The sequence below is a fragment of the Schistocerca americana genome, chromosome 6 (genome assembly GCF_021461395.2).
Source record: "Schistocerca americana isolate TAMUIC-IGC-003095 chromosome 6, iqSchAmer2.1, whole genome shotgun sequence".
Taxonomy (NCBI): Eukaryota; Metazoa; Arthropoda; class Insecta; order Orthoptera; family Acrididae; genus Schistocerca; species Schistocerca americana.
This window is the reverse complement of record NC_060124.1, coordinates 31,776,498-31,789,785: the sequence shown is the minus strand read 5'-3', so window position 1 is coordinate 31,789,785 and position 13,288 is coordinate 31,776,498. Positions and strand designations below refer to the sequence as shown.

At 43.6% G+C, this 13,288-nt stretch overlaps 1 protein-coding gene across 1 annotated transcript in view; it reads right to left on the bottom strand.

Moving 5' to 3' along the window:
* Positions 1–13,288, bottom strand: part of LOC124619398 (sodium-coupled monocarboxylate transporter 1-like) — a 336,549-nt gene that overhangs the window by 248,297 nt on the left and 74,964 nt on the right. Inside the window, exon 4 of the mRNA XM_047145752.1 lies at positions 504–569. Within this exon, the coding sequence (XP_047001708.1) occupies positions 504–569 (66 nt within the window). The remainder of the gene's footprint in view (positions 1–503; positions 570–13,288) is intronic.

Below are 13,288 nucleotides of genomic sequence, written 5' to 3'. Positions count from 1 at the left end.
AACGTTCTGTACTACGCATTACGAGTTTTTATGTTTACGTACGTACGCCACTTCGGCTGTGATGTTGTTTTAAATTGTTGATGAATGTGGAAAGTTGTTCTCGGTCGAGTGTACTAGCGTAGCGGTTGTACAGGGTGCCCCAGGTTCATATTCAGGTATATGACAGGAACGACCATTCGAAGGGAAATGTCTAGTAAAAGTGGGCTCTAAAATGCATACCTTAAGACCTATGAGCACCCATTACTATGAAACAAATCTCTTCTGCTGCCCGCTCTTCACCTTCCGCATTTTGGGTGGAGGTGGTATGGACCAAAACAAGAAAAGTTATCTTATAAAATGGGATCTACAATGCATACCATAAGAATTTCTTAATAGAGGATAACCTATTGCAACAACAGGAAATTTAGAAATCATTTTCCATATGGTGAAGCGCCTGATAAATAAACACAAGAAAACGTTACGTACATGGTCTTAGGTGTGCCACGATACCTGAGAGTACTTACCGTAAAAGTTACGAAGAAGAAGGAACCCAGAAGTCTCGCGCTTCTGCCGAACCTCATGTCCAAGTACTGTGGAAAGAAGAAAACGAACGGAAGGTGAAAAATCTTTAATTTGGTAATAGTTTATATGAAACAGTATTATCGTTTCTAGGGTATTATAACTTTTTGCATCATCAAAGACCAAATAAGGAATTTTACGAGAACGTCCTTAAAGGTAATGCCTCCGAATTTTTTTTCGTTTCTCAGTATCGGTTTGAGGTATTACACGACACGCATTTTACTCGCTCGACTTTCTAGCTTCGTTGATATTAGCCGTAACCCTCTGCCTCTTGGGGTCTCTGAATTGAAATGGGTAACATGGCGGTTTGTAGCGTAACTATGTCGGTGCATGAGAAACAGCATTCTGTAATTGGGTTTCTGAAAGCGGAAATTCTAACAGTTCGTCCATACATGGGGTACCCTGCTCTTCAGCGTGACAATGTGTGACCATATAGGGACTCTGCGATGCCGGGAATAATCCGACGCCTTGGGTTCGCCTTGATCGGTTATCTTGCATACAGCCCCGAGTTGGCCCATGCCACTTTCATCTGTTTCCAAAACTTAAAGAACACTTTCTATCATTTCCCTTTGACATTGATGCAGCGGTGCAAACAGAGCTGGTGATGTGGCTGCGTCAACGATCATACTACAGCGACGGAATAAAAAAACCTGGTCTATCGTTTGGAGATGTGTGTTCGTTACCAGACTGACTTGTTGAGAAATAAATACGTTGACATGAAGAATAAAGATGTAGAACGTCAGTAAGATTTGTTTTATTTAAAAAAAGGTTTATGAGTTCATACATGAAAAATTCGGAGGTATTAATTTTCAGCATGCCTCTTACATATGCACCGAAATATGATTTTTGCCGTAGAACAGTTTCTCAATACCGCTTCGGGGTGGTCATGTTTGAATTTTGCTGCTGGATTTCATAGTCCAAAATTCATTTTCGCGTCATGTAAACGCTCTACTGAATTTGCGACGTGACTGCTTTGTTGGGTTGCCCTTTCTTTTTTTAAATGTTTGTTGATGCTTTGCATTTGCTCACTCAGTATAATTTAGGTGCTTAGTAACGACCCTGCATGGTGTCTTCGGTAGCACACAAGCAATAGCTACTGACAAATTTTTCACTAATTACGCGCGCAGTAAAGAGTGTGTGTCTTTACTCACATGGAAGTTTTCTATCCATTCCGACGTAATAATGTTCCACTAGGTGGATGTAAATCAAAGGTAGTCATAAGATTTTAATTAACACGAAGAAAACACAAAATTACACAGTTTTTTGTATGTTCGGAGGTGTGTGTTTAGAGTCCCGGTACACACTGATATACCCTCGCCACAGTACCATAGAATGCCATTAAAGGAACCTATAAACAAAATGGAACAGCCAATCACCACTTTATCAAGGGAGGACACGAGTGCGCCAGTACATCTAGAGTAAACTGAGAGTGGCACCGACACCAGCTTCTCCCCTGGGCGAGTGACCCTCGGAAATTGCAGAATTGACGCCTAAATATTTCGCTCGCAGCGATTTAAGCTGTCCTCTTTGATTCTTGCCTAACAACATTCTCGGAAATCGTGACATAGTCGCAAGAACAGCCAAAAATGGGATAAGCAAGTAATATAGATGTCATTGCTGATCGTTTCGCTCGCAGGAACGTCATTCTTCGTTTCCTAATCAGACATAAGTCACAAAATCGATGAAACTCATTCCCGAGAGAGTGCGCTCTCATACACTCAGGTGACAAAATGCATGGGATAGGGATGTGCACATATACAGATGGCGGTAGTATCAAGTGCGCATGGTATAAAAGAGCAGTGCATTGGCGGAGCTGTCTCACCCCCTGATGTCTCCCTTCCTCTCCACCCCCAGCCCATTGCTGCCCCTTTACCGTTGTATCCCATCCTCTCTCCATCTCCACACCCTCTGCCTCCTTTCCCAACGCAGCTTCCAACATCTACCCCTCCCGGATGATGAGCTTCGCCCTGACATCTACTCTTCCTACCAACTCTGACCCCATATTCCTCCTCAGGGCTCCCTCTCCTCCCCCTCCCTTCTCCTGAGTGGCTTCCCCCCCCCTACACCCCCTCCCACTCCTGTGCTCCCCTTCCATGTCTCTGCACTCCCTCCTGCCTTGTCTTCCCTCTTCATCTCCTGCCCCACCTGTCTCCTGCTTCTTGGTGCACTCGCTGATGCCCCTACTCTTTTCATCTCGCCCCCCCCCCCCCCTGCTGCACGTTGCTCTCCTCCCCTGTTCCATCCTCTCAGGCCTCTCCCTCGGCAGGTCCCACCTGGCAGTTTTATTCCTCATTGTGTGTGCTTAAAGTGGGTTTAAAGTGTGTTTTTCTGGAGTGTTTTTAGTACTGTTGCCAACTTTTAACCTGTGCGTGTGAATTCAGTGTCTTTTTTATGTTCTACAAATCGCCAACTGTGTTTGTTAATTTTATGTCGACTTTTTTGATTATCCCTCCACGAACGTCTCTGTGTCAGTGTATTTTTACCTCCATTATGTCCCCTTACTCTGTTTTATGTCCGCCTTTTTTATCGCCCCATATGGGACAGGGGAATGAAATCACAATAAAGAAAAAAATGGAGCTGTCATTTGCATTCAGGTGAGTTATGTGGGGTAGTGTCCGACGTGATTATGGCCGCATGATGACAATTAACAGTCTTTCAAGAAGAAATGGTGGTTGGAGCTAGATGCATGGGACATTCCATTTCGAAAATCGTTGGGGAATTCAATAGTCTGAGATCCACAGTGTCAAGAGTGTGCCGAGAATACCAAATTTTAAGCATTACTTCTCGCTATGGAAAACACAGCGACCGACGACCCTCATTTAACGACCGAGACCAGCGGCGTTTGTGTAGAGTTGTCACTGCTAACAGACACGCAAAAATGCGTGAAATAACCTCAGAAATCAATGTGGGACGTTTGAGGAACTTATTCGTTAGGACAGTGCGGCAGAATTTGGCGTTAACGGGTTATTGCAACAGACGACGTCTTTGGTAACAGCACGAAATCGCCTGCAGCTCCCCTTCCGGGCTCGTGTCCATGTCGGTTGAACCCCAGACAATTGGATAACTGTGTCCCAATCAGATGAGCCCCAATTTCAGTTGGTAAGATCTGATGGTTGGGTTCCAGTACGGCGCAACCGCACAAAGACGTGGACAGAAGTTGCCAACAGGGCCCTGTGCAAGCTGGTGGTGGCTCCATAATGGTATGGGCTGTGTAATCGAGTGGGTCCTAGTTATATTCGGGTACTTGACGACCATTTGCAGCTATTGATGTACTTCATGTTCCAAAGCTTCTATGGAATTTTTATGAACGACAGTGCACCGTATCATTGGGCCACAATTGTTCACGATTGGTTAGAAGAACGTTCTGGTCAATGCGAATGAATGATTTGGTCACATAGATCGCCGACATGAATACCATCGATCAGTTATTGGCCATAACTGAGAGGTCAGAACGTACGCAAAATCCTGCAGGCGCAACACCTTCGCAATTACGGACAGCAATGGAGGCAACGTGGGTCAATATTTCTGCAGAGGACTTCCAGCGTCTTGTTCAGTCCATGCTACGTCGAGTTGCTGCACTATGCCGGGCAAAAATAGATCAGACACGATGTTAAGAGGTATCCCATGTTTTTTTTTTGTCACCTCAGTGTTCCTAAACTGGCGAACCTAGCAATGCAATTGGTAAATGTGAATGGGAATTGGATGTACTTTCTAATCTCCTTATCTTCCATCTCTCTGTCCATCTCCTCCTCCTCCTCCTCTCCTTATGCATCTCCTACTCCTACCCCCCCCCCCCCCCCATTTTGCGTCCATCTCCTCCCTCCATATTTCTCTCATCATCTTTTCGTCCCCTTTCTCTCTGTCCATGTCCTCCTTCCCCTCTCTTTGTCCATTTCCAACCCCTCCTACAATACTTCTCTGCATAACTCCTCTTGCCCCCTCTCTCTGATTTATTGTTATTGCAAAAGTAAACTTGATGGGGAAGAAGTTCCTGAAAGTAAATGTGTCAATCAGTTAGGATCATTGGTATACGGGATATGAAAGAGACCGCTCCAACTGCTGAATCTGTGAGGATAATAGCTTCACTAACATTACCAAAGTTGTAATCTGCGAGTGGGTACAGTTACAAAAGTTTCAGACAATCGGATTTTGTAGTGGTATTCTCATCATAGGTCGATAAGCCATAAATACAACTTTCCAGTTTACTGTTAAAACCGACTGTGAAGAAGAAAACAGCACATTATTGTTTATATCATTTTTGTTCAAACCAATTTAAGAGTTAATGCCTATGTTTGATACTAGTAGACTTCTAGTGGCCAGGAATGTTCTTTTTGCCAGGGCTAATCTGCTATTGATGTCCTGCTTGCTCCGTCCGTGATTGGTTATTTCGCTGTCTTTCGTCTTTCTTCGATTTACGCTCAATTCTACTCAATAGACCGTTCATTCCGTTCAGCAGATCCTGTAATTCTTCTTTATTTTCACTTAGGGTATAAATGTCATTATCGAATCTTATCATTGATATCCTTTCACCTTGGATTTTAATTCCAACCTTGAACATTTTTTTCATCTCCATCATTGCTTCTTCCCTGTATAGATTGTGAAAGATATAGATTGTGTAGGGGTGAAAGACTAAATCCCTGTCTTATATTTTTTAATCTGAACTCTTCGTTCTGGGTCACTGAAACTGACTGCGGGAAAGAAAAAAGACCGGAAGTTTTCATAGACAGACACCTCGGCATTTTCATTGTCATAGTCGGTTTTAAAAGAAAACTTGTACGTTGTTGCCTAAGAAATATATAGCCTACGTCCAGCTGAACGTTTATTAGAGTTTCGTGTAAAAATTTGAAGTAAATCGGCCAAGAACTGGCGGAGATTTTTGGAAACAATGGCTAAACAGTAGTTCGTCTTTCTATATTAGTGTAGGTAGAGATATATAGTAATATGTATCTTAAAATATGTAGCCTACATCTGTCTATATTTTTGCTAGGGTTATATGTGAAAACTTTGAAGTAACTTGGTGAAGAACTTTTCAGATTTAAGGAAACAGCGTTTTTTTATTATATATTTATATATAAAGGGGAAATGCTGTTTCCAAAAATCTGAAAAGTTCTTGACCGATTTACTTAAAATTTTCACATGATACTCCAATGTTTATTAGAGAATCGTGTAAAAATTTCATGAAAATTGGTCAAGAAGTTTTCGAGATTTTTGATAACAACCTTAAACAACGTCTTATGTTTAGATACTCGTAGTAGGACAGATAAATATAAATGTAGTGACTATGTAAGTCGGTATGTGACTGTTATAACTGTAACCTTTACTCATATCAGAGACATAAGACACTGATATCGGCTAGCTTTTGGCAGATGACAAGCAATGCAGAGACCAACAATTTAAGGATCACTGCCTGTGCATATCTCTATCTCTTTTTGGCACTGCACAACCTCTTTCTCTTACTAGTAGAGATAATAGGCGAAGAAAGAGACGTCCTTAGGAAGTTGTAGCATCTGTGACGTACCCAAAGGATGGGGGCACCTCGCGTGAATTTTTTTTTTTTCCGCGAGTCATGTGACGTGACGTCACGAGCACTTTCGCCAGTTTGGTGGCGCATACGGAGGGGCACTCATCTGTGAGTGACGGGATAAGGTGGACGCGACCATCGGCCATTCATCTTTTGCGTCGTTTAGTACACATGTGCCAAAACATGGTAGTTTCAATAGCATCTATACGTACGGCTGCTTCTTCAAGGTCAACACTGTTCAGAACAGCGTTTCAAAGCGCTTGGTTTGATGTGTCCTTGTATTTGCGGAGGTATTATGACATTTAGTAAGCTTTTGAAATACACATTGTGGTCTGAGTATAAAGATCCTTTGGGAAATTTCACGTAATGCACTGTGTGTATTTCCCAGTTCAATAGGACCGGCCGCGGTGGTTCTAGGCGCTCAGTCCGGAGCCGCGGGACTGCTACGGTCGCAGGTTCGAATCCTGCTTCGGGCATGGATGTTTGTGATGTTCTTAGGTTAGTTAGGTTTAAATAGTTCTAAGTTCTAGGGGACTAATGACCACAGATGTTAAGTCCCATAGTGCTCAGAGCCAGTTGAACCTAGTTGAATAATTATCGCAACAGTTGTATTTGATGTTTCCTATCTTTTTCATTTGTTGAATAACTGTGCCTCAGGCTTGAGCTGTACAGGTATTGAGCACATTGTGGTCAATGCATTATTGTACGTTCGATTAACGAAAGCCCTCAGCTGTTGACTGCTAACATTGGCCGTTGTGCTACTTTATAAATTTATCTGTCAATTTTGCAATAGTTTTTAATTTGTCCGTGAATCGTGTGAGCCCTTGCTAACGAATTTTTGAATACATGCATATGAGAAACGGCCATAACTCTCGACTCGATTTTTACACGATAATCACAGTGCTCCATCTTCCCTTTTCCCGTGGGTACCGTTTATTTATCGAAACCCATTCATTTTTTATTCATGCATTGGAAGTTAGTGTATTGGTGAAGGCAGAATTGGGGAACAGAATCCCAGTCATATAGGATTTAATTTCGTCCGCAGCGCGCAGGAACGGCGTTCCAGCAACGATGTTCCAGCGCCTCCCAGTGAATTTTTTTTTTTAACTCACTGGAACAAGTGGGCACTGGAGATCTAAACTAGTACTCATGCTTTAAAGCGCAACATAACTACTGTATAACTTGCCGCTAACACGTGAGACGTACACTACTGGCCATTAAAATTGCTACACCACGAAGATGACGCGAAATTTAACCGACAGGAAGAAGATGCTGTGATATGCAAATGATTAGCTTTTCAGATCATTCACACAAGGTTGGCGCCGGTGGCGACACCTACAACGTGCTGACATGATGAAAGTTTCCAACCAATTTCTCATATACAAACAGCAGTTGCCCGGCGTTGCCTGGTGAAACGTTATTGTGATGCCTCGCATAAGGAGGAGAAATGCGTACCATCACGTTTCCGACTTTGATAAAGGTCAGATTGTAGCCTATCGCGATTGCGGTTTATCGTACCGAGACATTGCTGCTCGCGTTGGTAGAGATCCAATGACTGTTAGCAGAATATGGAATCGGTGGGTTCAGGAGGGTAATACGGAACCCCGTGCTGGATCCCATCGGCCTCGTATCACTAGCAGTCGAGATGACAGGCATCTTATCCACATGGCTGTAACGGATCGTGCAGCCACCTCTTGAACCCTGAGTCAACAGATGGGGACGTTTGCAAGACAACAACCACCTGCACGAACAGTTCGACGACGTTTGCAGCAGCATGGACTATCAGCTCGGAGACCACGGCTGCGGTTACCCATGACGCTGCATCACACACAGGAGCTCCTGCGATGGTGCACTCAACGACGAACCTGGGTGCACGAATCGCAAAACGTCATTTTTTCGGATGAATCCAGGTTCTGTTTACAGCATCATGATGGTCGCATCCGTGTTTGGCGACATCGCGGTGAACGCACATTGGAAGCGTGTATTCGTCATCGCCACACTTGCGTATCACCTGGCGTCATGGTATGGGGTGCCATTGATTACACGTCTCGGTCACCTCTTGTTCGCATTGACGGCACTTTGAACAGTGGACGTTACATTTCAGACGTGTTACGACACGTGGCTCTACCCTTCATTCGATCCCTGCGAAACCCTACATTTCAGCAGGATAATGCACGACTGCATGTTGCAGGTCCTGTACGGCCCTTTCTGGATACAGAAAATGTTCGACTGCTGCCCTGGCCAGTACATTGTCCAGATCTCTCACCAACTGAAAGCGTCTGGCCAATGTTGGCCGAGTAACTGGCTGGTCAAAATACGCCAGTCACTACTGTTGATGAACTGTGGTATCGTGTTGAAGCTGCATGGGCAGATGTACCTGTACACGCCATCGTAGCTCTGTTTGACTCAATGCCCAGGTGTATCAAGGCCGTTATTACGGCCAGAGGTGGTTGTTCTGGGTACTGATTTCCCAGGACCTATGCACCCAAATTGCGTGAAAATGTAATCACATGTCAGTTCTAGTATAATATATCTGTCCAATGAATACCCGTTTATCATCTGCATTTCTTCTTGGTGTAGGAATTTTAATGGCCAGTAGTGTAGTTTTGTTTCTCTTTGAACTTCGGGAAGGCGGAATCGTAAGTAGGCTCGATGGGCCAGGAATATCTTCATTCATTCATCGCTAAATGCCTTATTAATTAATACAGAACACACGCTCTCCGAGCAGCTACAATGCAACTTTCTGGACGTTGCAGCTGGCAGCAGTTGAGAACGTGACGTCATAGTACGAGGACCACCGATTTTTGCCGATGTATATCGAGCAAGAGCAAAGTGATACTGTTACGGGTAAGGGCAGTAGCAACTGGGTGGTTTTATTGTTTTGTTTATAAGACAAGTTTTTTTAGTTTTATCACACGATTTAAAAAATCGAAACTTGTGGTTCTTATAGCTGGATAGGGAGACAGAGGTGGGGGTGAATGGGTTATTTCCTGCATCTAAGGCCGGCCGGTGTGGCCGTGCGGTTCTATGCGCTTCAGTCTGGAACCGCGTGACCGCTACGGTCGCAGGTTCGAATCCTGCCTCGGGCATGGATATGTGTGATGTCCTTCAGTTAGTTAGGTTTAAGTAGTTCTAAGTTCTAGGGGACTGATGACCACAGATGTTAAGTCCCATAGTGCTCAGAGCCATTTGAACCTGCATCTAAAATTTTAGAAATGAAGCACTGCGGTCAAAGGAAAACCGTGTAATGTACACCATTTCCAGTGTATCTGTACCGCATATTATTGTTGCTATAGGGTCCTACAGGTTTTTGATAATGGATGATAAAAAAAGCTTTTCAAATTGATGATGCGTAGCAGCAGCCAACTTATGAGGCTTCTCACCTACCGTACCGTCTTTAAATCCTATGGTGAACTGCCAAAAAAAAAGGACAGGAATAAAAACCCTTTTAAAGTTTCTTACATTTATTTATTATCTGTAAACTTACATTTGTAGTAAATATGAGTTGAATTTTAGAAGGGACAGTCAAATGAAAAGGAGGCAGATGGAAAAAAGGTAAGTTAATTGTTTATCACTTGAAGAGTGATCTCCGTTGCTGTTAATACATTTATCCCACTGAGAGACAAGATGGACAACGCCTTCTTTGGCATTGCGTACTGAATCATGATTGTACTCACAAGGGAACCTCCCCATCGCACCCCCCTCAGATTTGGTTATAAGTTGGCACAGTGGATAGGCCTTGATAAACTGAACACAGATCAATTGAGAAAACAGGAAGAAGTTGTGTGGAACTGTGAAAAAATAAGCAAAATATACAAACTGAGTACTCCATGGGTGACATAGGCAATATTATGGAAACAGTCATCTAACGAGCGCCGTGGTCTCGTGGTAGCGTGAGCAGCTGCAGAAGGAGAGGTCCATGGTTCAAGTCTTCCCTCGGGGGAAAATTTTTCTTTCTTTATTTTTGCATAGTTATTATCTGTCCGTTCGTTCATTGACGTCTCTGTTCACTGTAATAAGTTTAGTGTCTGTGTTTTGCGACCGCATCGCAAAACCGTGCGATTAGTAGACGAAAGGACGTGCCTCTCCAATGGGAACCGAAAACATTTGATCGCAAGGTCATAGGTCAATGGATTCCTCCACAGGGAAACACAACTCATATATTCTATACGACACTGGTGACGGCATGTGCGCCACATGACAGGAATATGTTACTGATCCACGTAACTTGTACACTTGGCGAATGGGTAAAAAGATTCTTCTACCTTGCCCGATTTAGGTTTTCTTGTGGATGTGATAATCACTCCCAAAAAAGTGATGAAAACATAAGAGTTTGTCACATAAACCGAAAATAAAAGATTAAACTTTTCACTCGACGGAAGATTTGAACCAAGGACCTTTCGTTCCGCAGCTGCTCACGTTACCACGAGACCACGGCGCTCCTTCGATTCTAGTGTCGTTAATGTTACCTATGTTGCAATGAACTACTCAGTCTGTATATTTTGCTTATTTTTTCACAGTTCCACACAACTTCTCCCTGTTTTCTCAATTGATCTGTATTCAGTTTTTCAAGGCGTATCCACTGTGCCAACTTATAACTAAATCGGAGGGGGGTGCGATGGGGAGGTTCCCTTGTCAGGCGCGCACCTCTCCGTCCGAAGTAAGTCGGTGGCCATGAATGACTTTCTTCAGGGCTGCAAAAGTAGTGAAGTCGCATAAGTAGAGATCGCTACTGTATGGAGAAAGTATAACTGTTTCCCAGCGAAACGTCCGGACGACCTCTGCGGACCCACATGCTTCCAAGGTTGTTTCGAGTACGCTGCAGGAGTTTCGGTGAGGAACTCTTACATATCCTCCACACAGTCCCGGTCCCTGCCCATGCTATTTACGTACGTCGGGAGCCCTGAAGAAAGAGCCGTGGCCATCGGTTTGCTTCAGGCGAAGAGGTACACGCCTGTGTACAATCATTGTTCCATACGCAACCACAAACACCTTTCCATGGAGGCATCAGCCGTCGTGTCTCACACTGGGATAAATGTATTAACAATAATGGCGATTATTTTTAAAATAATGCTCAGTTTACTTACCTGTTTTCCATCTGTCTCGTTTTCATTTGACTTCCGCTTATAATTAAACTGTGTATAAGAAACAGAGATTGAAACTGAGTTGTACATAAGAAAGAAACTGAAGTGTAGTTCATAATAAATTACAAATGTAAAAACAAATCTTTTATAAGGCTCTTTTACGTCACGTTTTTTTAATGTTGGGAGAGTAGGTAGTGGCTACCATTCGAATGCAGTTGTACTACTGTACATCATTATATTTCTGTTCTTGCTTTTTATAAATTTCACACAGGTGAAAGAAACCTCACACAGATATGTCGAACAGAACACTGCCTTCACTTTGAGAACAACCCGGACCCAAATAGGATATTTTTCTATAGTAACAACAGGCCAAATTTGTCCAGAGCTTGAAGAAAGCAATTTTAAAGACAAATCATTTTGAAAATGAGTCTGTTCCAACTCCACTGCAGCACTGTCTACTTGGATATCAAAATGCTCCACGACAAGATTAGATAGCTCTTTGGCATCAATCTCTATAAGGCGATTTCACAAACTATGCACCAGCTGAAATCTTAGAAGAGTTTGTTGAATTTTCAAACCCGAAAGAATTTCAGCGTGTTGTTTGTTGTTGTAAGGAGACAAGCCTTGCTTATCAAGGGCTTGTTTCAAACAGACAAAGTGTTTACTTTCACCTTGGATGAGAGATTTTTTCCATAGTTTTAGCTTTTATGAGAATGAAACACTATCTGAAGTAGCTCGATTTTTTTAAATCGGCCGCCCGCCCGCAGGAGCTGAGTTCGTCAGCGCACCTGACGATGGCGACATGTCTGATCGCCGAAATATTGTGCCCGTTGGACACTATGGACCGGCAGTATACCCGTGGACTGTTCGAGCAACAGCCGGCCGCGGTGGTCTCGCGGTTCTAGGCGCGCAGTTCGGAACCGTGCGACTGCTACGGTCGCAGGTTCGAATCCTGCCTCGGGCATGGATGTGTGTGATGTCCTTAGGTTACTTAGGTTTAAGTAGTTCTAAGTTCTAGGGGACTGATAACCACAGCAGTTGAGTCCCATAGTGCTCAGAGCCATTTGAACCATTTTTGTTCGAGCAACAAATACGCCGGGAGAAACTGAAGAATCACACTATCTGAAGTTGTTCCGCCATTATCTTTATTCTTATCTTGATGCTGCAAGTTAAACATAATATACTTTTCAGTGATGTCTGCGAGCAAACCAAAATCCTGCAGCCAAACCGGATCTTCTAACTCAAGGAAGGAGTCGCCTAGCTCTAACAAAAATTCTACCAGGGCATCAAACAACTCTTTAAAACGTTATAAAATTCTGCCTCTACCAAGCCAACGAACTTCCGCATGAGGTATTAGGTCACCACATTGGAATCCAGAGTATCAGACAGTTCTCTGAAGAAACGCCTCTGAATTGCGTCATCTTTTTGTTCACTGCTTTTATGACTATTTGCAGTCCATTATTCATTCTTAAGAATTTCCCACAATATGACTGCTGATGTATTAAACAATTATAAGAATTGGTGGTTCATGGTGTGGGTTCCTGTAGTCATGTTCTAGTTCATGAACCACGGGCAACGTATGAGTGGCCAAGTGACTGGTCCCGACAGTCGGGATACCAGTTACTTTGGAATAAGGCTAGGCATCTCGGACATATTCTGAGTTGTGGTCATCTATGTGCGCATACGGCAAAGACTACCAAATCCACCGGTTAGTCCCTCAGCCGTTAGGGGTAAAACCCAATGGGACTCGTGGCAAGTAAGGCTAGCAACCTGCTTCCCTGGTACTTTAAATATGATGCTGGCAACAATCAGAGCAAAATGCCTCGGACCTTTGGAGGCGACGGAGTCCCACCTCTAACTGACAAACCAGGGACTCCTAAGATACGACTTGGCAAACAAATGGTAATGAGATGGGGAGCTATTAATATCAATGGGGGCTACTCTGGGAAGAAGGTAGAGCTGGCAGACGCTGCAAGTAAGATGGGGCTGGACGTTTTAGCTGTTAGTGACATTCGGGTAAGGGGTGAGAAAGAAGAGGAAGTGGGAGAATACAAGGTCTACCTGTCAGGAGTCAAAGCAGGAATAGCACAATGGGGTGTAGGGCTTTACATCAGGAAAGAAATGG